General features: G+C 38.6%; 1 protein-coding gene and 1 pseudogene across 1 annotated transcript; one reads left to right on the forward strand and one right to left on the reverse strand.

Annotated features, from left to right (window-relative positions):
• Positions 1-1,370: 1,370 nt before the first annotated feature.
• Positions 1,371-22,615, forward strand: ZNF488 (zinc finger protein 488). The gene is made up of 4 exons (XM_011355378.2): positions 1,371-1,404; positions 2,221-2,526; positions 19,095-19,159; positions 21,542-22,615. The coding sequence occupies exons 1-4, from the start codon at positions 1,371-1,373 to the stop codon at positions 22,613-22,615; spliced, it is 1,479 nt and encodes a 492-aa protein (XP_011353680.2).
• LOC111736598 lies at positions 20,103-20,221 on the reverse strand (annotated as a pseudogene).
• Positions 22,616-23,077: the final 462 nt, after the last annotated feature.

Consider the following 23,077-nt stretch of genomic DNA (forward strand, 5'->3'; position numbering starts at 1 on the left):
TGCGATATGACCTCACACCTATCAGAATACTTATCATCAATAAATCAGAAAACAAGTGTTGGCGAGGATGTGGAGTAAAGGGAACCCTTGTACACTGTTGGTGGGATTGCAAAATGGTAGTGCCACTATGGACAGCAGTTTTGGGTTTCCTCAGAAAATTGAAAAATAGAACTACTTTATGACCCAGCAATTGTATTTCTGGGTATTTATCTGAAGAAAACCAAAACACTAATTTGTAAAGATCTATGCATCCCTATGCTCATGACAGCACTATTCACAATATCCAAGATATGGAAGCAACTTAAGTGCCCATCAATAGATGATTGGATAAAGAAGTTATGGTTCTTGTAAACAATGAAATAATACTGAGCCATAAAAAAATAAAATTTTACCATTTGCAACATCATGGGTGGACTTAGAGGGTATTATGTTGAGTGAAATAAGCCAGAGAAAGATAAATACCATATGATTTCACTTATATGCAGAATCTAAGGAATGAGAGAAACGAACTAAATGAAAACAGAATCACAGATACAGATTCAATCTGATGATGGCCAGAGGGGAGGGGGTTGGGACTGGGTGAAAAGTGTGAAGGAATGAAGAAGTAAAAAGCAGTAGTTGCAAAATAGTCACAGGAACATAGAGTACAACATAGGGAAGAGTCAATAGTATTGTAATAGATATGTGTAGAGCCAAATAGGTGTTAGAATAATTGGGGGGATCACTGCATAAACTATATGAATGTCTAAACAATATACTGTACACCTGAAACTAATATAAAATAATTTTTTTTGAAATGAAAAGGCAACCTGCAGATTGGCAAAAGCATTTGAAAACACATATCTGATAAGGGGTTCTTATCTAAAATACATAAGCAACTCACAACTCAATTACAAAAAAAAAATCCAATTAAAAAATAGGTAAAGGACCTGAAGACACATTTTTCCAAAGAAGTAATTCAAATGGTCAAAAGTTGCATGAAAAGGTGCTCAATATCACTAATCATTAGGGAAATTCAAATCAAAACCACATTGAAATATCACCTCACAACAGGTAGAATGGTTACCATCAGAAAGACCAGAAATAACAAATACTGGTGATGATGTGGGGAAAATCTACCCCATGATTTTGCTCAGAAGCTGGTGGGCTGGGCATGCATACCCCCCAAATCATCAGTCTCCAAAGAGAATCAGAGGAATCAGAGGCAGTATATCCTGAAATGTCGGAATGAGGGCAGCACAGACAACCTGAGTCCTGTCATCACTACCAGCTTTTGGGCTACTTTATCCAACATCTAGTATTTGCCCCCTTTCCAGAAGATTGAATATAGAATCACCTTCCCTACTCTACATCCCAGAATTGTTTTGAGGATGACAGAAGTGCAGCGAAAGGGCTATGGAAACTGTAAGTATTTCAACAATAACTATGGACCGTCATGCCACTGTTAACCATTAAGTACGATTTATTCAGCAGAGGAGTTAAAAATTGAATCAAGGCAATCTTTTAAAGCCTGAAGCCCTGCCCCTTCCCTTCCTTCCTTGAAGGCCAGAAAGTGCCCAATGCATAGCTCAGCTTCCCAGGGACACATTCAGACAGAACAAACTGTTCTAAAAGTGCACACAAACTGTAACGTGGGTCTGTTAAAGAAAGAAGCAAAACACTTATAGTAATAAAGCAGAAGACTTTCACTATTTAGTGAAACATCTCAGAGAAGCACACAACAATCTCTCTGGAGTCCGGTAAAAATGGAAGTCATTTGGGTGAAAAACAAATCAGCACAGCAAAATGAAACCCAAAACCCACAGCGAGCTTCTAATAACTCTTGAGAAGGCAACTCTTAGCAATCACCTGCCCCTCCAGCTGTTTAAGGGGTATGCAGGACACAAATCCTGGCCAACTTTATAGAAAGTTGAGAGCCATCCAGAAACTCTATGGTGTCCTTTTTTCCTTTCCAAATGAGAAAGTCCCAGGGAATAAATTCTTGGGCATTCCTTCTGCCTTAGGAACAAGGAGGCCACAGAGACCTTGTTACTTGGCCCTGTCTTCCCATTCAGAGGCTGCAGTTCCCTTGGACCACTTCCTGCCAGCAGTGACACTGGAGAAAGAGGTACTCTGAGTGGCACCTATGGCCAAAGCAAGAGGGCCACTCACATGTCCATGACAAAGTAGAGATCAAAAGCACTATTGCAGGATCTTATACTCTCTTCTATGCTCCTATAGTGACTGTCACTGTGGTGGAAGTTCCCAAGTCTTGGCTGAGGTGGTGGTATAAATTTCTCCAGCCCAGAATGCTGTACTGGAAGCCACCTACCCTCAGCAGGGAAAGTGTCATCAACAGCAGCAAAAAGGGCAAGGGTCCCAGCACCCGGGGGTCACCACTTCCCATTTTCATGGCCATCCCTGTGGACCCACTGGATGCCAGGTCACTTCAGTCACCTCCGGTTGCCACTTTTGCTGCCTCTTCTTGTGCCCATGGGTATTGGCCCCTCAGCCCTTTCACCAAGGTGCAATGCAAGCCTCCACCTGGTACTTGCCTAGTGGGCAGAAGAGTCCAGCTCCTGACTCTGGGGCAACGATGCCCACTAATTGCTTGGCCCTTCTCTGGCCCAGCAGAGGCGGAACACCTGCTGTTATGATGGATAGTAAGGTTGGCATGGTGACTTTGTGACTCGTAGCTCTGCTCAGTGTTCTGCATATGACAATCACAGGTAGGAATTATGGGATCTTTGTGGGGTAAGAGGCCTCCATTTATTCCTTATCTCAAACATTCACAGTTGGCCATTAAAGTTCTAGAGAAACCCTGCCTTTTTGTAAACTGAAACTGAAAGAGGGCAGCTGTGGTGAATTAGACAAGGGCATCACTGTGGGTGAGAATGCTAAGGACTTGAGAGACTAGAGTGTTATAATGGTCATTCATATGAAAAGCAAAATCGACCAAGGGATGGAAGGGTCTTGAAGGGAGGAGGTCATGCAAGGATGCCAATATCCTTTGTGCATGAGGGACATTCCAGTTAGCTATTCTTATGAAACAAACGTTCCCAAACTTAGTACCATAAAATAACCAAATTATTATGCCCACAAGTTCTGTGTATCAGAAATTCAGAAAGGGCTGAGTGAAGATGTCTTGTCTCTTCCCCAAAGAAATACATGGGCATAGAAATTTCGAGTCAAAGTGAATCAAAAACTCAGACTGGGAATGTTAAAAGTATCTAATAATTCCTTAACCAGTTTACTTTATTTTTCCTTTTTTGTATGCACAAATGAAGTGATATGTGCTAAACATCTTTCTTTAATAAGTCTAAACTACATCTTTCAGCGCGTATAACTAAAATTACAAGTGATAAAAAACGTGTGTTGCCTGGGTTTTTCTTTTCCAGTGGTATTTATAATGTAATATTTTAAATAAATGATATATTGGAATTGATGAAATTAGTAAACATCGCTATTAGCATATTTTTTCTTCACTTCACATCCTTCATGACACTTGGTATCATCATATTTTTATATACTTGCCTATTAATTAGATATTTCACTGTGGTCTTAATTTGCATTTCCCTATTACTGATAAGATTAGTCTGTTCAAGAGCTTTGGAGCCACTCATTTTCTTTTTTGTGAAGTGCCTATTCCTGCCTGTATCCATTCTCTGATTCAGGTGTTTGTCTTTTCCATATTGAAACTTTAACATTCCTTATGAACTCTAAATACTAATCTTTTATTAACTGTTGCTTGTTTTTCACTCCATTTTTTGTCTTTTAATAAACCAGAAGTTTCTTATTTTAATTTAGTTGATTTGTCACTTTTAAAAACTTAAGATTTGAACTATTGTGTACCCTATGTAAGAAAAATTTCCTTGTTAAGGTGAAACAGATTATATCTGACAAGTTTTGCCTTTCGCATTGAATATTTAATACATCTGGAATAAATTTATAAGTGTGGTTTGTGCCAGGGATCTGATTTCATACTTTTCCATATAGAGAAGAAATTGCCACAGCACCATTTGTTTACTATTCCACCTGTTTCTCAGTGATATGCATTCCACCTCTGATGTGTTTCAAATTCCATAGGTATGGGTCTGGTTCTGTGGTCTGTTCCATTTCTTTCATCTCTCTTTTGGTTTATTTAGTTAGTGTCAATCCCACAGTATCTTGTTATAGTGTGGGTCATTGTATTACTGTTCCTCACTGCCCCTCCCTCTTGTAAGAAAAGATTATGCTCTTCTGCCACATTCATGGCAGACTTGAACTTGATTCCACCAATGAAATGCTAATAGAAGTTACATGTGCTATTTATAGACAGGATGTTTAAGAATTTAGGTATGGTTCAGGTGGACCCAACAGCCTTGTACCTGAGCAACTATGATATAGAGCATGTTCTTGGGAACCTGGGATGGATAGTGCATATAGTACATACAGGATAATGAGATATATGAATGGGAAATAAAGTTTGTTGCTTTTAAGTGATTGACTTGGGGGTTTTGTTACCATAAGATAACCCAGCAGAATCTGATTCACACAGGGTATCAATTACCTAACCTAACAAACACAGACTTTCACAGCAAGCTTGATAGTGTTGACCATAAGAAAGAAGATACATACTAAGAAAAGCTCATGGTAGCTATTGGGCTCAAAGTTAAGATCAGAGCCTAGGACGCATTTCTAAACAGGGGCCTCTCAAGTAAATCACACTTCAAGGAGAAGACTGCAATGATCTGCCTGCTTCTGCATTGAGCTGCCTGCCTGCACTGTGTTCCTGTCATCCAAGCCAACCCTTATAAAGGAGTTTTCAAAATTATATTTTGACCAGTACAATTGAGACTTTCCATGTCCAGTCAGAGCTGCACAGCTATATCCACATTAGCATCTTCACCAATCAATCAGAGTGGCTCCATTCTGACCAATCAGGATAGTGCTTATTGGACCAATCAAACTGTGAGTATTTGGAGTCTTCATATGCATGAAGATGTGACCAATAGAAACTAGAGGCAGGGACTTCTCTCTATATAAGTCTGCTTCCCTCCGGCTTGGAGAGTGAACTTCTCTTTCCACTGAAGACTGACGGATGCATTTCCCAGGCTGAAGCTGAAACACTGAAGATGTCTTATTGGACCAGAGTAGAGCAGATTAGAGTGGAACAGAGCATAGCAGACCAGACAGACCAGACAGACCAGACAGACAAGAGCAGAGCAGAGCAGAGCAGAGCAGAGCTGTCTCACCCCAAAGCAGGATTGCCCCAGGGCTGCCTCATAGCCCTGCTGTTTCACGACGGTGCTGTTTCATAACTGAACTGTATCACCATTGAGCTGCTCCATAGATGTGATGTTCCACAACTGTGTTGTATCACAGTCGAGCTTTGTGCAACGAATGAAATTTCCTCCTTCACTGCACTCCAAAATGGCCATTCCTATTGGCATTGAATTGGCACGAATGACCAGGTCACAATAGTGTGGGCAAATCATCCACCTCATTTTTCTTACGGAAATTGTTGGACATTTCTTTTTCATGTAAAATTGAGAATCAGCTAAGTCTCCACTCCTCCTAAACCCTCTTAATATTTGATTACAATAGCATTAAATATGTATATACATTTGCGGAGATTTGATATCTGCTATTGGGATTCCTCCTGTCAGTGAAAATGGCAATGTCTCCATTTATTTAGGTCTTTTTCAATGCCTTTTATATAAATTTCCCTATGAATATCTTGACTTGTTGTGTCAAGTGCCTTCCCTAACTACCTTGTATTTTTTCAACTATAGTAAGTGGCATTTTAAAAATAAAGTTTTAAAGTGTTTATTGCTGTCATTAAGAAATGTTTATATTTATTGATACATTCACCCAACTTGCTAACTCTTTAATTCTAAAATATCTGCAGAGACATTTGGATTTCTATGTAAAATTAAAAACAAAACTCGAAATCATTGTGGTAACTACTACAATGAGATGTTAACTAGAAGCTATGATGGAGGCATTCTTGATTTTAAAGAGAATACTTCTGACACATCACCGTTAAAATATTTATTGAAGGCTTTTGGTAGAAATCCTTTATTAGATTAGAAAGTTTCCATACTATTTTTTTATTTTTTATTATTGAAGTGTAGTTTATTTGCAATATTACATTAGTTTCTAGTGTACAATATGGTCATTTGATATTTACATACCTTAAAATGGATCATCACAGTAAGTCTAGCAACTATCTGCCACCATACAACATTATTATAATATTATTAACTATCTTCGCTGTGAATTATTTATTTTATAACTGGAAGTTTGTAGTTCTTATTCCCCTTCACCCTTGCCATTCATTTCCCCACCCTTCTCCTCCCCCTTGGAAACCATCAGTTTATTCTCTGCATTTATGAGTGTCTTCCTGTGTTTTTTTTTGTTTGTTCATTTGTTTTGCTTTTTTAGATTTCACAGATAAGTGGAATATGTCTTTCTGACTTATTTCACTTAGTATAATGGTCTCTAGCTCCTTTCATGTTGTTGTTAATGACGAGATTTAATTTTTTTATGGCTGAGTAATATTCCATTGTATGTAGGTATGACATCTTCTTTATCCATTCTTCTATTGATGGACACTTAGGTTGCTTCCATATCTTGGCTATTGTAAATAATGCAGCAGTGAACATAAGAGTGCATATATCTTTTCAAATTAAGGTTTTTGTTTTCTTCAGATAAATACACACAAGTAGAATTGCTAGGTCATATGATAGTTTTAAAAAAATTTTTTTTGAAGTACCTCTATATTATTTTCCATAATGACTACATGAATTTACAGTCCCACTTAACAGTGTAGGAGGGCTCCCTTTATTCCACATCCTCACCAACATGTATTATTTGCTGACTTTTTATAATAGCCATTCTGACAGGTATGAAGTGTTATATCATTATGGTTTCAATTTGCATTTTTCTGGTGATTAGTGATATTGAGCACCCTTTCATACTTTTGGCTATTTGTATTTCTTCTTTGGAGAAATAACCATTCAGATCCTCTGCCCATTGTTAAATTGGATTTTTTGAGATGTATGAGTAGTTTATATATTCTGAATATTAACCCCTTATTGGATATATCATTTCATATATCTTCTCCCATTAAGTAGGTTGTCTTTTTGTTATGTTGATGGTTTTCTTTGCTATGAAAAACTTTGTAGTTTGATGTAGTCCCATTTGTTTATTTTTGCTTTTTTTGCACTTGCCCAAGAAGTCATATCCCAAAAAAATATATATTGCTAAGACTAATGTCAAAGAGTTTACTATATTTTCTTCTAAGTGTTTTATGGTTTCAGGTCTTACATTTAAATCTTTAATACACCTTGAGTTTATTATTTTTCTATAGTGTAAGAAAGTGGTCCAGTTTTATTTATCTGTCCAGTTTTCTGAAACCCATTTATTGGAGACTTTTACTCCATAGTATATTCCTGCTTTCTTTGTCATAGATTAATTGACAATATAAATATAAGTTTATTTATGAGCTCTCTATCCTTTTATTGATCTATGTGTCTGTTTTTATGTCAGATCATACAGTTAATTACTATAGCTTTGTAGTGTAGTTTGAAATCAGGGAGCTTGATAACTCCAACTTTGTTCTTTCTCAAGATTGTGTTGGCTATTCGGAGACTTTTTTCATTCCATATAAATGTTAGGATTATTTTTTCTAGTTATGCAAAAAATTCCATTGGTATTTTGATAGGGATTGAATTAAATCTGTAGATTGCTTTGGGTAGTACGAACATATTAACAATGTTAATCATTCCAATCCATGAGCACAGTATGTCCTTCCACTTATTTATGCTGTCTTTAACTTCTTTCATCATGTCTTATAGTTGTCAGACTACAAATTTTTCACCTCCTTGTTCAAATTTATTCTTAAATATTTTATTCTTTTTAATGCAATTGTAAATAGGATTATTTTCTTAGTTTCTCTTTCTGATAGTTTGTTATTAGTGTATAGAAATGCAACAAATTTCTGAATATTAATTTTGTATCCTGAAATTTTACTAAACTCATTTATTGTTCTCATAGTTTTTTCGTGGAATATTTAGGGTTTTCTATATATAGAATGTCATCTGCAAATAGTGACAGTTTTACTTCTTCCTTTCAAATTTGCATGTATTTTTATTTCTTTTTCTTATCTGATTGTTGTGGCTAGAACTTCCAATACTATATTGAATAAAAGTGGTGGGAGTGGGCATCCTTGTCTTGTTCTTGATCTTAGAAGAAAAGATTTCAGCTTTTCACTGTTGAGCATAATGTTATCTGTGGGTTTATCATATATAGCCTTTATTATATTGAAGTATATTTCTCCTATACTCTCTTTGTTGAGAGTTTTTTTTAATCATAAATGGATGTTGAATTTACTCCAATGCTTTTTCTGTATGTATTGAGATGATCATGAGATTTTTATCCTTGGTTTTAATAATGTAGTATATCACATTGATTGATTTATAGATATTAAACTATTCTTGCATCTCTGGAACAAATACCACTTGATCATGGTATATGATGTTTTAATGTATCATTGAATTCAGTTTGCCAGTACAGTCATGTACCATATAACAACATTTCAGTCAGTGATGGACCACATATATGACAATGGTTCTGTAAGATTATAATGCAGCTGAAAAATTCCAATGGCCCATGATGTCACTGCTGTCATAATATCATTGTGCAATGCATTACTCACATGTTTGTGGTGATGCTGGTATAAACAAATCTACTCTATTGCCAGTTGCATAAAAGTATAGCACACATAATTAAAGTAGTAGGCTTTACCATTTAGGTTTATGTAATTTCACTCCATGATGTTTGCTCTATGATAAATTTTCCTAATAATGCATTTCTCAGAATGTATCCTTGTAATTAAGTGGTGCATAATTATTTTTTGTTGAGAATTTTTGCCTATGTTCATTAGGGATATTGGCCTCTAATTTTCTTTTTTTGTAGTGTCTTTGTCTGGTTTTGATATTAAGGTAATGCTGGTCTCATAAAATAAGTCTAGAAGCTTTATTTTCAATTTTTTTTTGAAATAATTTGAAAAAAATAGGTATTCTTTAAATATTTGATAGAATTCACCTTTGAAGCTGTCTGCCTCTGAAATTTAGTTTGTCGGGAGTTGTTTGATGACGATTTAATTTTGTTACTAGTAATCATTCTGTTCAGATTTTCTATTTATTCCTGTTTAAGACTTAGAAGATTATATGTTTCTAGAAGTTGAATATTTCTGCTAGGTTGTCCAACTTGGTGTATAATTGTTCATAGTATTCTTTTATGAGCCTTTGTATTTCTGTGGTGCCAGTTGTAACTTTCATTTTTGATTTTACTTTTACTTGGTTCTCTCTCTCTCTCTCTCTCTTTCTCTCTCTCTCTATCTCTCTCTCTCTCTCATTCTCTCTCCCCTCCTCTCCCTCTCCATCTCCCTCCCTCCCTCTCTCAATATATCTATCTACATGTTTATTGATGTTGCTTATCTTTTCAGAGAATAAGCTCTTAGTTTCATTGGTCTTTTCTATTATTTTTTTTAGCCCTTATTTTGTTTATTTCCACTCTGCTCTTTATTATTCCCTTCCTTCTACTCTGAATTTTATTTGTTCTTTTTCTAGTTTCTTTAGGTGTAATGTTATATTGTTCATTTGGGAATTTTCTTGTTTCTCAAGGTCGGCCTGTATCACCATGAACTTTCTTCTTAGAACTGCTTTTGTTGCATCCCCTAGATTTTGGAAAGTTATGTTTCTGTTTTCATTTGTCTCAAGATATCTTTTCATTTTCTCTTCGATTTTTTTACTAACTCATTGGTTGTTTAGTAACCTGTTGTTCAATCTCCATGTGTTTGTGTTTTTCTTAGTTTTCCTCTTGCAATTGATTTCTAGTTTCATTTCATTATGTTTGGAGAAGATGCTTGATAACATTTTGATCTTAAATTTATTGAGATTTGTTTTGTGGCCTAACATATGACCTATTCTAGAGAATGTTTTATGTGCACTTGAAACATTCTGCTGGGTTGGGATTTAATGTTCTATCTCTGTTGTAATAAGTCTAACACTTAAGGCTAAAATTTTATGTCATTTTAGGCTAATGTTACCTTACTGATTTTCTATCTGGATGATCTATCCATTGATGTAAGTGGAGTATTAAAATCATCAACTCTTATTGTAAACTCTTCCTTTATGTCTGTTAATATTTGTTTTAAAATATATTTAGGGGCCCCTATGTTGGGTACATAAAATTTACGAATGTTGATCCTCCTCTTGGATCGATACCTTTATTATTATGTAGTGCCCTTCTTTTCTCTTTTTATAGCTTTTGTTTAAAAGTCTATTTTGTCTGACATGACTATTGCTAACTCAGCTTTATTTTTTCAATTTTTATTTGCATGGACTATGTTTTGCATCTCTTCTCTTTCAGTCTGTGTGTTTTTAGATTTGAATTGAGTCTTTTGTAGGTAGCATATAGATGGTTCTTGTTTTAAAAATCCATTCAGCCACTTTATGTCCTTTGAGACTGAAACATTTTGTCCATTTATAGTTAAAATAATTATCACTACGTTTTTATTGACGTTTTGTTCATTGTTTTGGTTGTTTTTGTAGTTCTTCTCTGTTCCTTTTTTCTTCTCTTGGCTCTTGCCTTTGGTTTGATGATTTTTATTAATGTTGTGTTTGGGTTTTTTTCTCTATTTTTGTGTATCTTGTAGGTTTTAGGTTTGTGGTTACTATGAGGTATAATATATATATTTTAAGCTGACAGGCATTTAAGTTCCAACATATTCTAAAAGTGCTACATTTTTACTCTTCCTTCCATGCTTTAAATTTTTGACATATCTCCTACTTATTGTAGTTACAATTGATTTTGCTAGTTTTGTTTTTTATCTTCACACTAATTTTTTATTTGGTTTATTCACTACCTTTACTATATATTCCTCTTTACTAATGTGATTTTTCTTTCATATATATATATTTATTTCTGGTTTTGGCCTTTCATTCTCTGCTTATAGAAGATCCTTTAACACTTCTTGTGAAGCCAGTGTAGTGGTGATGAACTTCTTTAGTTTTTGCTTGTTTGGGGAAACTCTTAATCTCTCCTACGATTTTAAATGTTAATCTTGCCAGGCAGAGTATTCTAGGTTGTAAGTTCTTTCTTTTGAGCACTTTAAATATATCTTGCCATTCCCTTCTAGCCTTCAAAGTTTCTACTGAGAAATCAGTTGATAGCCTTATGGAGTTTTCTTCGTATGTGAGTAGGTGTTTGTTGTTGTTGTTGTTTTCTTTCTTTGTTTGTTTTTTGGCCTTTGCTTCTTTCAAGATTCTTTCTTTATCTTTAAATTTTGCCATTTTAATTATAATATGTCTCATTGCGTATCTCTTTGGATTCAATTTATTTGGGACTCTCTGTGCTTCTTGGTTCTGGATATCTGTTTCCTTCCCGTTTATGAAAGTTGTCAACAATTATTTCTTCAAATATGTTTTCTCTTTCTTCTCTCTCTTTTTTTCCTTCTGGAACTCTTATAATGTAAACTTTAGTATGCATGAAGTTGTCTCAGAAGTCTCTTAAACTCTCATTTTTTAAAATTATTTTTTCTTCTTGGTGCTCTGATTAGGTAATTTCCATTATTCTGTCTTCCAGGTCGCTAATTCATTCTATCTTCTCTAATTTGTCCCTCTATTGTATTTTTCATTTTAGTTGTTGTATTCCTCAGCTCTAATTTTTTTTTATATATATATTTCTAAGTTTTTGTTAAAGTTCTCACTGTGTTCCTTTATTCTTCTCCTGTTTGGTAAGCATCCTTACCAAAAATTCTTTATCAGGAAAATTAGTTATCTCTGTTTTACTAGGTTTTTTCCCCCCTTGTGATTTTCATGTTCTTTCATTTGGAATATATTTCTTTGTTTCCTCAGTTTATTTGACTTTCTTTATTGGTTTCTATGAATTGGACAAAAGAGCTACCTCACCAAATCTTGAAGGAATGTGTTTGCTAAAAGTAATCTCTATGTAGACTGCATGTTTAGGGTGGCTTTGGCAGGCCAGCTGGAATCAAAGCAAGTCTATGGTGCCTAGGTTTCCCTCGTGGGCTGGCTGGCTGGGTCTAGGGTGAGCACAGGTCCAGATGCCCTGGGTGCACAGCTCCTGGGGTCCTCTGGTGAGCCGACTGGCTGGATCAACAGCAAGTACAGGTTGATGTACCTCCTGCCTGTGTCTCTGGGGGTGCCTTAGTGGGCTAGCTGGCTGGGTTAGGCACTGGCCAAGGGAGGGCACTGTGATGATCTTGCAAGGCTGGATGGAGCACTTGAACTGAATTCTGGCCTGTGTTATCTAGGTGTAGGGGGAACGTAAAAATGGCACTCACTGGCACCTCCAATTTTGGAAAGTTCCTGTAGATTCCAGAAAGTTCCTGCAGTTCCCCACACATTTGATAGGTTCCTTGGGGACAGTAAATGGATTTTTTTCATGTATAGTATATGTGCCCTTTAAATTGCTATTTTATCACTGTGCCCCTGGGCAAATAAGTCTGAGTATGGGCCTCTCAGTGATATCTCTCCCATTGTAGGTGGCCCCTTAAAGGTAGGGTTCCCATGGTTACCACATCTCCAACTCTTTTACCCTTCTCTGTGTAGTCTCTCTGTTGTTTGTTGTGAAGAAGCTGTCAATCAACCTTCAATTGTTTTCCAAGATAAATTGCTTACATGTAGGTGTATAATCAGTGTGTCTGTGAGAGGAGGTGAGCTCAGGGTTTTCCTATGCTACCGTCTTCTACAACCAGATCCCTACTATTCTTGGTTTGCTACAAATCATGGAATGCGTGTTGAATTTATCTAAATCCTTCTTTGCTTATAGTGATTAATACATATTTTACTATTTAAAATTTATAGTACATATATTTCCAGTAATATATTAAAATGATTAATTACATTAATGCATGTAAAACCAATTTTAATATTTTATATTAAATCCAACTTGGCCATGATGATTTTTTGAACACTGATGGATTAAGTTTACTATTAGTTTAGTTCTTTTTTTTAACATGATTGTGAGGGAGGTTAGCCTATAATTCTCTATTTTTGTAATGTCCTTAACTGTTTTTGACATTAGGTAATAATAGCCTCACAAAATGCATTTAGTGCTTTTCTTTAGTTTCTCCTTGGAAAGACTTTGAACATGACCCCAATAATCTGCTTCTTGACTATTTGGTATATCATCTGTGCCTGATTTTCTTTGTTGAAAATCTTTAAACTACTGATATTATTTATTAGATATTCACTGAATAGTATAGGCAATTCATATTTTGAAGCTTTAACTCTTAATGTGGCTGTATTTGGAGATAGGGCCTTTAAGGAGGTGATTAAGGTTAAATGAAGTCATAAAAGTGAAACCTTAATCCTATAGGTCTGGTGTCCTCATAAGAAGAGGAAGAGATGCCAGAGCTCTCTTTCCATGCAGGCATAGAAAAGGCCAAGTAAGGACACCGTGAGAAGGCAACTTTCTACAATCCAAGAGGAGAGGCCTCAATAGAAACCAACTCTGCTGACACCTTGATCTCGGACTTTCAGTCTCTAGAACTATGAGAAAATAAATTTCTATTGTTTAAGCCACCCAGCCTGTGGTTCTTTGTTATGCCAGCCTGAGCAGACTAACACACTGGATTATTTAGTGCTTCTATTTCTTTGATCAGTCATTTTAAGTAACATATTTTTCTAGGAATTTGGACATGTATTCACATATAGCAGTATAAAGTTGTTCAGAATAATTTTGACTTTTATATTTATGCTCTATCTATAGTACTATCTTCTTTTTAATTCTTATTACTACTTATTTCTTTTCTTATTCTTTGCATTCACAACAGGAAAGATATTGCCTTCAGGGGATGATAATTATACTTATTGTTTTAATTATAAAGCACAGTACATGAAGAGATGTACAGTAAAACTGTGGTATTAAAATTTCATGAGGTAACTATAAGTAAAAAAGTATTTTAAAAAGATCTTAGGGCAGGTTATGTACATATTTTTAAAGTTGGGAAGCACTGTCTTATTTAATCAATTTCATGAGAGTATTATCTACAATAGTAAACTTTTCAAGTAATTTTTGGTTTGTTTTCACTTGATTTTAATTTTTGTATTCTATTTATTCTTTCTCTAAAATGTTCCTTTCATTTTTGTTGGGTTTATTTTATTATTATTTTTCTAATATTTTTAGATAAATTATTAAATCATTGACTTTCACTCTTTCTTTTCTGTAACATAAGCCTATTGGGCCATGAATTTTTCTCTAAGTTTCTCTTTCATTGTACCTCATAAGTTTTCATGTCATATTTTATTGCCATTTGATTTAAGTATATTTTAATTTTAGTTTTATCTTTTGATCCATAATTACTTACTTGTAAAATTTTAAATTTTCAATTGTACATATTTTTTCAAATATTATTTCTGTCATTAATTTCCACCCTAATTGCATATGATATGAGAACATGGTCTGTATTGTACTATTTCTCTGAATTTTATTGAGATTTGTTTCAGTACATGATTGGGTAGAAGATTACTTACAAAACCATTAAACCAAGTTTATTTTGTTGTTCAAATCTATGTTTTAAGTAATACTTTGTCTTCTTGAGAGATGAGTATTGAAATTTTTCACCGTAGTAATGGATTTGACAAATTTCTCCTTCTTTATTTCTCATTTATGTTTATCATTTTTACTTTATTAGGTGTATATCAGTTTAAAATTTTTATAGTTTTCTGGAAAATTTACCCTCTTTAATCCTAACATTGTTTTTACTGTACTGTAGACTTCAGCCTTTTAGTTTGCCCAACATCTCTGGCATATGTATTTTCATTCCTTTATAGTCAATTGTCTTATGTCCTTATGTATTAGATGTGTCTTCTTTAAAAAGTATATAACTAGATTACAAACAAACAAACTCGACAAACTCTGTCTTTGTCTTGTAAGTCAAGTCTGTTTACATTGTAGGGGCCATGGAAATGCACCACTCAGATCTCTGACAGTAGGAAATATAATTGAGGCTGCTCTGAGCCTATCACCTACCACCACAATCCACCCCAAATTGATAGAGGAAATACTCTTGCTGCCAGCTAATGACTGACCCCAGCAGGGACACTGATGCAAGGCCCATGCCTAGGAGAGCTTAGGCTCCTTTGGCTTCAGGACTCTCCAGGTGAATGGCTGAAACTTTCTTGGAAGTGCTCTACCCTCTGAGACTCTACCTACCTAACTCTACTTCATTCTCGCTAACCTTTTCAAAACAAGAAGTATTCTCTAAATTGGTGATTGTCTCTATGATTTTCAGTATATAGATATTCCCAGTAATCTTCAGGTTTTTTCAGCTCCTTTGCTCACCCTGTTTCTTAAAACTCTCCTTTCATCTGAGTTCTATTTCCTTAATTCTGAAGCAAATTCTTTAGTAGTTCTACTAAGGTTGTGTGGGTGATAACCTTAGGCTTTGTACACTGAAAAGATCTCTTTTGTGCTCACTTTTGAGTAACAGTTCAGTTAGATACAGAATTCTAAATGCACAAATTATTTTCAAGGTTGTCCTGGATGTTCTGTGATTTCATGGAGGCTGCGTGAGGTATCACATTTAGGATTTGATGCCTTATTTCCATCTTCATCAGTGGTTTCTCTTCATAAAAGTTTTGCTTTGGGGATCGTCCCCCAAAGTACTAATGTATTTTCTGAATCCTGTTTTCCCCACCTCAGACTTGTCATTTTTGTCCTTTACAATCTAATCTTTGTAATAGATTGTAATAGATCGTGGAAAGCACAGAGCCTGTCCCTTCATGTCCCCACAACTCCTCCTCCCATCGGAATCCAGAACATTTATTGAGAGACTGAATGAAGTAAAGAGCAGGGACTCAAAGCTGGTTTTCTTGTTAGTCCCTCAAGGATCCTCTTCCACAATCTAACATGATCTGCACCCCCTCTGGGACCACATAACACGACCCACACACCTGGATACGATTGCCACAATTCTGGTTACCTTAGGCTATACTCCCATTCCCTCTCAACTCTCACTACAGGGCAAAGCTCTAGGTAGTCTAAGCCCGGGCATGAATGTCATCCACTCAGAAGCCATCCCTCACCCTCCTTTCAGCCCTAGCCTGTCCCACCCTCCCTGGGTAGTTAACTTCCCAACACCTTTACATTCTGTGAGGTCTCAGAACTCACCATTATTTCGCTATCATTTCACAACTGAGGTGGCTGAGAAAGGCAGAGAGGCAGAGGGTCAGCTACACCGAAATCTGGGTACCGCAAAGATGCTGCTTGCGCGGCTGCTGAGAGAGGAGAGGGAAGGAAAGTCCGGAGCTCTGATTCGGTCTCTGGGCAGCATGTGGAGGATCTGCAGCCGCGGGGCGTGGACCACCTGGACTGACTTCCTGGCTCTAGCCTGGGTGCCACAGATACAAGAGAGAAGTCGCGACGCACAGGGCAGGTGAACGGCAGCAAGCGAAGCCTTGGCCATGGGCACCACCTCCAGAGGCAGCGGGGGTTGATGGCACCGTGGGGCAACTGGAGCCAGAACTTTTCCTCAGCCCCGCAGTTGTGAGGCGCAGGGCAAAAGCCGAGGCAGCTGGGGAGTCTGGCGGGGATTGTGTTGTTGAGCCCTCCAGGAGGGCCCTGCCAAGCCGAGCGGCCAGAGTGCAGACGTGCGCTTGGCCTCCGGAGATCGGGCCAGCAGTGCCCGGGAAGCAAGTCCGCTTTGCGCCCTCCTCGGCGAGTTCTGTCGCCAGGAAGGAGCCTTCCTGAAGGCCTGTGGGCCCCTTGGGTAGGGCGTGGCTCGAGGACCCGCCCCTGAGGCGGGAGGAGTCAGAAGGCGGGATACCCCCACCCCCAGGGCTCATGAGCCAAGTTCTCACACGGGTGGCGTGGCGCTAGACTTGGAGGCGGCCGAACTGCAAACGCGTCCCTAGCACAGCAGAGAACTGAGGTGAGACGCGCTGTTCTGCTCCCCGGGACGGAGCTGCGAGTGGGCATGGAGGGTCGGGATTCCTCTCACTTCTAGTGGTCTTTCCCAGGGGCAGAGTTTTAGTCTTGCCTTTGACTGCCGGTTCTTCCCTTCCCTCTGACACCGGCTTTCTCCATCTCTCTCCTTTTTCTCCCAGTGCAACGCTGTCCTCGCCCTCTGCCTCTGTCTTTTGTCTCATTGTCTCTTCCAGTTTTTCTCTCTCATCTATTTCACTTTTTATGGTCTATCTCTTCTTTACTGCCTATTCCCCCTGTCCTACCCCTAAACCAGATCCACCTCCCTTGCCTTCTTTCTCTCCCCTCCCTTCTTCTCCAGATTTCCCACAAGAAATCTGCCTTGCATTCCCCCCTCCCCCCACACACATCCCCCAGGTTGATTTTTGTTGTTTTGTTTTTTATTTTTTTAATTAAATTTTTTGGGGTGACATTGGTTAATAAAATTATATAGGTTTCAAATGTACAATTCAATAATGCATCATATGTATATTGCATTCTGTATGTTCATCACCCAAAGTTAAATTTCCTTCTGTCATCATGTATTTGACCCTCTTTACCCTTTATCTACTTCCCCCCTCCCCACTTTCCCTCTGGTAACCACTAAACTGTTGTTCAAGTCCACCAGTCTCTGTTTGTCTTGTTCATTTGTTGCTTTTAGTTTATAAAATTAAGTTGATTTTTTGGGCTGCAGTTATTTTCATCCATCCACCTATCTTCTCATTCACTGATCCTATGTTGCTCCATTATTCTCAGCCAGGACTTGTGCAAGGCTCTAGACTAATAAAGGTGCATCTGCCCTAGATCCTTTCTCTGACAGATTCTATCTCAAGATCTGGGCATATAACCTGTTCAGTCCTGTTGTGGGGGGAAATACATAAATGAACAAGTTATAAATCCCTGAGTTTTCAGGGCAAGGTAAAAGAAAATACTTGGATTTAGAGACAAGGCAGAAATTGAATCCTTTTCTTGACATTTACCTTTAGTAATAGGCATAGACAGCACCTAAGGAAGCTAAACCTTGCCAGAATATTTAGGGGACAGAGGGGCCCATACTATCCTTGTGTGGTAGCAGTGCCAAGGCCAGGCTGTTGGGGAGAGAGACAATGGGAAAGCCAGGACTTTGCATGTGAAGCATTTGGGTCAGAGTTGAAATAAGAAATTCACTATATATTTCCAAAATATGTACTTGTCGATGCTGCTGATGTGCAGAAATTAAATTACGTCATTACAGTTGAATGAGACAGACATTTTACAGCAATTATTGTAGCATTTGAAATTAATGTTTTTGTATACATTAAATAGAACCATGGTGGAAATATTTTATTCTAATATCAAAGATCGTCTTAGACACATTCTAAGAGAAGAAGTCTAGATAAATCTGAATCATTTTTGAGGAATAAAATAGAAGTATTGTATATCAAAGCAATTTTTTGCTTTTTGTTAAAAATTTATTTTTGTCAGAGTTACATGATTTCATTATTTAGTGATATTTTATAATATATATAGCTATATGTTCAAACACGCGATACTAAAACTATATTTTATACACACACACACTAAATTGTAAAAAAAACCAAAAAACCAAAAACCTTGTTTTTAAAGCTATTAATTACCACCTAACAATTGAAGCTTTGGGTTCTTATAAATAATTTAGCTTGCATTTTTAGTTTATTGTGATATTTAATGATAATTCAGCATATTTAACTGTTCAGTTGATATGTCAGTAGATAAATCACACAGAAGAAGTAAACAAAAATTAAATATGATGGAAGAGGATTGCAGTGTGTTTATTGAAAGAATTTTTCATTTTAGATCAAAGTATATTGGACAAATTCTAAGGTATATGCTTGGAACTTTGAGTCAGAAGACTGTTTTCTTGATTAAAGAGTTAAATTGTCTTTTAAGTCATTTTAACCACTGACTTCCAATGTATTAGAGTTCTGGGGTAGGCTGAGGGGAAAGGGTTGGTTTTCAAATGACTTAGAATTATGTGTGCTTTGCTTGGAAGATTTCTTTTTCAGAAACCCAGGAGGTGACAACTTTTCTTTAAAACAGGTAATCATACCATTTTTAAAATTCTGGGTTAAGTCTCAAACTTCAATGCTTTTAAATTTTTTTCCCCCTTTAAATAGGCTATATCTCTCTAGCAGATGACACTATTGATGACATCAGGCAGAGGCTGGCCGGGAAGTCTGATGTACAAACCTGGTCCACGTGGCCAAGTTGTGTTAGGACTCCAGCTGACCTCCTTGTGAGCCTGGTGGCTGGCTGCATTCTGAGAATCTTGCATTTGGTTTTGCTTGAACACAGCAAGCATTAGTGCTGGAGGGGTCTAGGCATAGTTGGACATGAAGCCTATGGGGGCTGGCTGGGAAGACCTCTTCTCCCTCAGCTCCATGTCACCATCAGTCAGCCTTCAGAGAAGCTTGTGTAACTCTTCAGTTTTTAATTTTCTTAGGGTTCCAGAGTTAAGAGTATGACTAGAAAAATGTGTGTTTCTCTTTTCAGGAAAACCAAGAACCTCACAGTGTATATGCAGAAGAGGTGGATAGATGATTATCTTTTGGAATCTTCCAAAAGGGTCTGAGAAGCATCTCCAGAGTTTAGAGAAACCAAAGGATTGGAGCACAGGAGATATTTTCTGTGCTTGTTTATTCTAACTGAAGAGAAAGGCAGACACAGGAAGCCACTGGCTGGAGGTATAGATGGTGTCATTGAATATGATCTAGTTTCTGAGCTGTAGCTTGGAACTACTGGAGGCTGGCCAGCTGAGTTGGAGTAGAGAATATCTTCAGATATCTCAGGAAAATGAGGTCTCATAGTTGTTTGCTAAGAGCTCTTTTCTCTCTAAGTGTGTGTGGGTGGGGGAGGGGAGTGCTGAGGAAATTTCCTGGCTGTTTGGTCATTCATTAAACAGTATTGTGCACTGGTCCCTGGGAGCATACGAGTAGAAGAAAGGTGGCCATGATTCTGACCCTTTGTACCAGTGTGATAATAAGTTGATAAATTGATATAACCTAACATTTATTGAACCAGTCTCTTTAGCACTTTATTTATTTTTTTAGGCAAGGCAACCCTTGGTTGACCTCACAGATTGCAAGGACCTTGTCAGCTTACAATCTCTTATTTTTCATTTTTTATGCTTGCAGCACCTAGTCTTCCTAGGTGGTCTCCCATCCAAATACTAACCAAGCCCGACCCTGCTTAGCTTCTGAGATCAGACGGGATCAGGCTTGTTCAGGGTGGCATGGCCGTAGACCCTTTTTAGCACTTTAGATATATTACTCCATCTAATCTTTATAATCACCTGATGAAGCGGGCACCAAGATGATCCTTTTTTTAAAAAAATGAGAAAATAGAGGCAGGAGAAGATCAGCACCTTGTCCAGGGTCACAGGTTTGGTAAGAGGAGAGCTAGGTTTGATCCAGGCATCTGACCTGAGAGCCTGTGTACTTAAATCTATGTGACATGACTTGATGATTACATGGGATGGCCTGGTTATGGCTTCCTTTTTCATGAGGGATAGGAGGCAGGGCAAGAGGAAGGAGCTGACATGAGTCCAGGTGGTATTTATGCATAACAAGCCTGTGGAAGTTCCTGTGAAGAAGCAGTTCAGCCGCCCACGTCCTCCTGAGCCTGGGATAAATATTTTCTAATGATGAAAAATTGGAGCACTCGGTGGAGTGCAGCCTAGCAGTACTGCTCACCAGCTGAGCAAGGTGCTTGAAGATTGGTTTCCCAAGGTGCTTGGAGATTGGTTTCCCACTGATGGAGCTGATTATGGAAAGGCAGAGATGAATGCTTCCCTGGCAGGGATGATGGCACCCTCTCCTCCTCAGTGCCACCCTCATACATGGCCACTATATGTCTCCACTCAAAGCCTCGAGAGGCTTGTCCATTTGAGTATGCCCAGCAGGTGGACACAAAAGGACAATTGACAGTTACCAGGTCAACAGAAGAAAAACAAGTGGATTAATGTGGTAGGAGAACAAAGTGTCTACCCTTACGGTGAGTAGAGATGGAAGAGAGATGGCTGACCCCTAGGTGTAGGAGCAGAAGCCAAGCAAGCTCCAGACCCACCCCCTCATGCCTAGGTATTTATTGCTTCAGCTTTTATCTCTCTGGACACCTGTGCCTTCAGGAGCTCCTATCCCTAAGTGCTTAAAGTTCTTGGCACTTTGGATGTTTTGGGGGAAAATCGGCAAGGAATGAAAACTGCCCTAAATTAGAGTACAAACATGTTAGAACTGTCAACAAAGTCATAACTGTCTGGTGGACACCTTGTGTGCTCTGTTAACACCAGTGGCTACTGTCTGGATGCTGACAGGTGAGCCATGCGTCTGGGTGGCATCATTGTGCAGTGTGGTTCATCCTCCCTAAGAGAGTCCTGGAGGTGAAAGTAGGTGGCATAGAACTCTGAGACAGGGTGAGTGTGGCATCTATAGTAGTCAGGGTTTTTTGGATGCAAACAACTAGTGAAGAGCACCTCTTCTTAATGCCTGTTGCTTCCTCTCTCTGCAGAGTCCTGTAGTCCAAGTGTGGCTCGCCCAGCCATTAGGGGAGCTCTCCAATTTCATAGCTCTTCCTTGGTCCAAGCCCTCCAGACCAGCAAAACCCTGAAGATGACAGCCGTTGGAGTGTCTACCTTGCTAAGCTGTCTCAGGCCCTGCTAGTCAACATGGCTGCTGGGAAGGGGGATCTGCAGAGCCCTTCAGCTGATAACAGATGTCAGCTTAGTGAACCTGAGCAGGGCCAGGGCTGCAAGCCAGTGCTGCTGGAGAAAATGAACCACCTGGACTCTGAGGCTTCTATGGATGGTGGTAGTCAGGATGAGTCCTTTGCTGAGCCAGTAATGTCAGAAACCTCAGGCAAGCTCAGATTGGGAAAGCCACTGGCTCAGAAAGTGTGCTGGGAACAGGCTCAGAGTGCCTTTACTGAGGTGACTCGGCTCAAGAAAAGGCTGGAGGACAGGCAGGCCAAGGATAGGGAGAATGGTGACCTCACAGGCCAGCATAGTCCCCAACAGCTGACCCAGGACATCCCCAGGGAACTATCTAGCAGCACAGTCTTTTCTGTGTGGTCCAGCAGAACCCGAATGGAGCAGAGAAGCGCCTTCAGTAAACCAGCCCGGTATCCATTAGGGAGACCTGGGTCTACCTCTTTCTTCCAGGAAGGCAGATCTGCAGATGCCCTCGGGGAACTGTTAGGACTCATTAAAACGATAGATGGCCCTTGTTGGGGTCAACTTTCAAATTCCAAGCTTTTGGTGGGTGATTTCTGGAACTTGCAAACATTGCCACAGAATGCTCCTCTCTGTGGTGCTTTCTTGGGTGCCCCCACACTGTGGCTAAAGCATGCCATGGCCCAGATACCTACACCCTCCTCATCCTCCTCTATTGCCTCTTGGGCCCTCTTGCCACCCACATTCACCTCCCTGGGCTTGTCCACCCAGAACCGGTGTGCAAAGTGCAACCTCTCCTTTCGCATGACCTCTGACTTGGTTTTCCATATGCGGTCCCACCACAAAAAGGAATATGCTGGGCCTGACCTACATTCTAAGAATCTGAGAGAAGAGGCCCTCTCATGCCCCATTTGCCATGAGTACTTCCGGGAGCGCCACCATCTCTCCCGACACATGAGTTCTCACAGTTAACAGGTGGCTATGGAACAAATCTCTAGTTGCAGTGTTCAGCATTTGGCAATGAGGCAGAGATGACTCACCGGAGCTTCCTTTGAAGAGGCTGTTTGCATTTGTCTTCAGAACCGTCTACATTGGAGTGTGTAAATGAACAGATCAGTCATAATTTGAAAAAGAAAGCCCTTGGCTGTGATGAGTTTTAAAGTAAATAATGTCATGAAATAAAACGATGTGCTTTGCTAACTCAGGGTATCAGGACTACTTAGCACAAAGTGTTTATCACATCTTCAAGAGTGGAGGCCCTGTTTCTCTCACTATTCCTTTTGCTCCATATGAAGTCAAGTTTGGCACACAGCATGAGCTTTGGGGGCAGACAAACCTGCATTTGAATATTGGTCCTTTTACATACTAGACTTGACAGTTAAATTGCTTTAACTGTCTGAGCTCCAGTTTTCTTATCTGTAAAATGGAAATCAT

Source organism: Pteropus vampyrus, unplaced genomic scaffold (genome assembly GCF_000151845.1).
Source record: "Pteropus vampyrus isolate Shadow unplaced genomic scaffold, Pvam_2.0 Scaffold20, whole genome shotgun sequence".
Taxonomy (NCBI): Eukaryota; Metazoa; Chordata; class Mammalia; order Chiroptera; family Pteropodidae; genus Pteropus; species Pteropus vampyrus.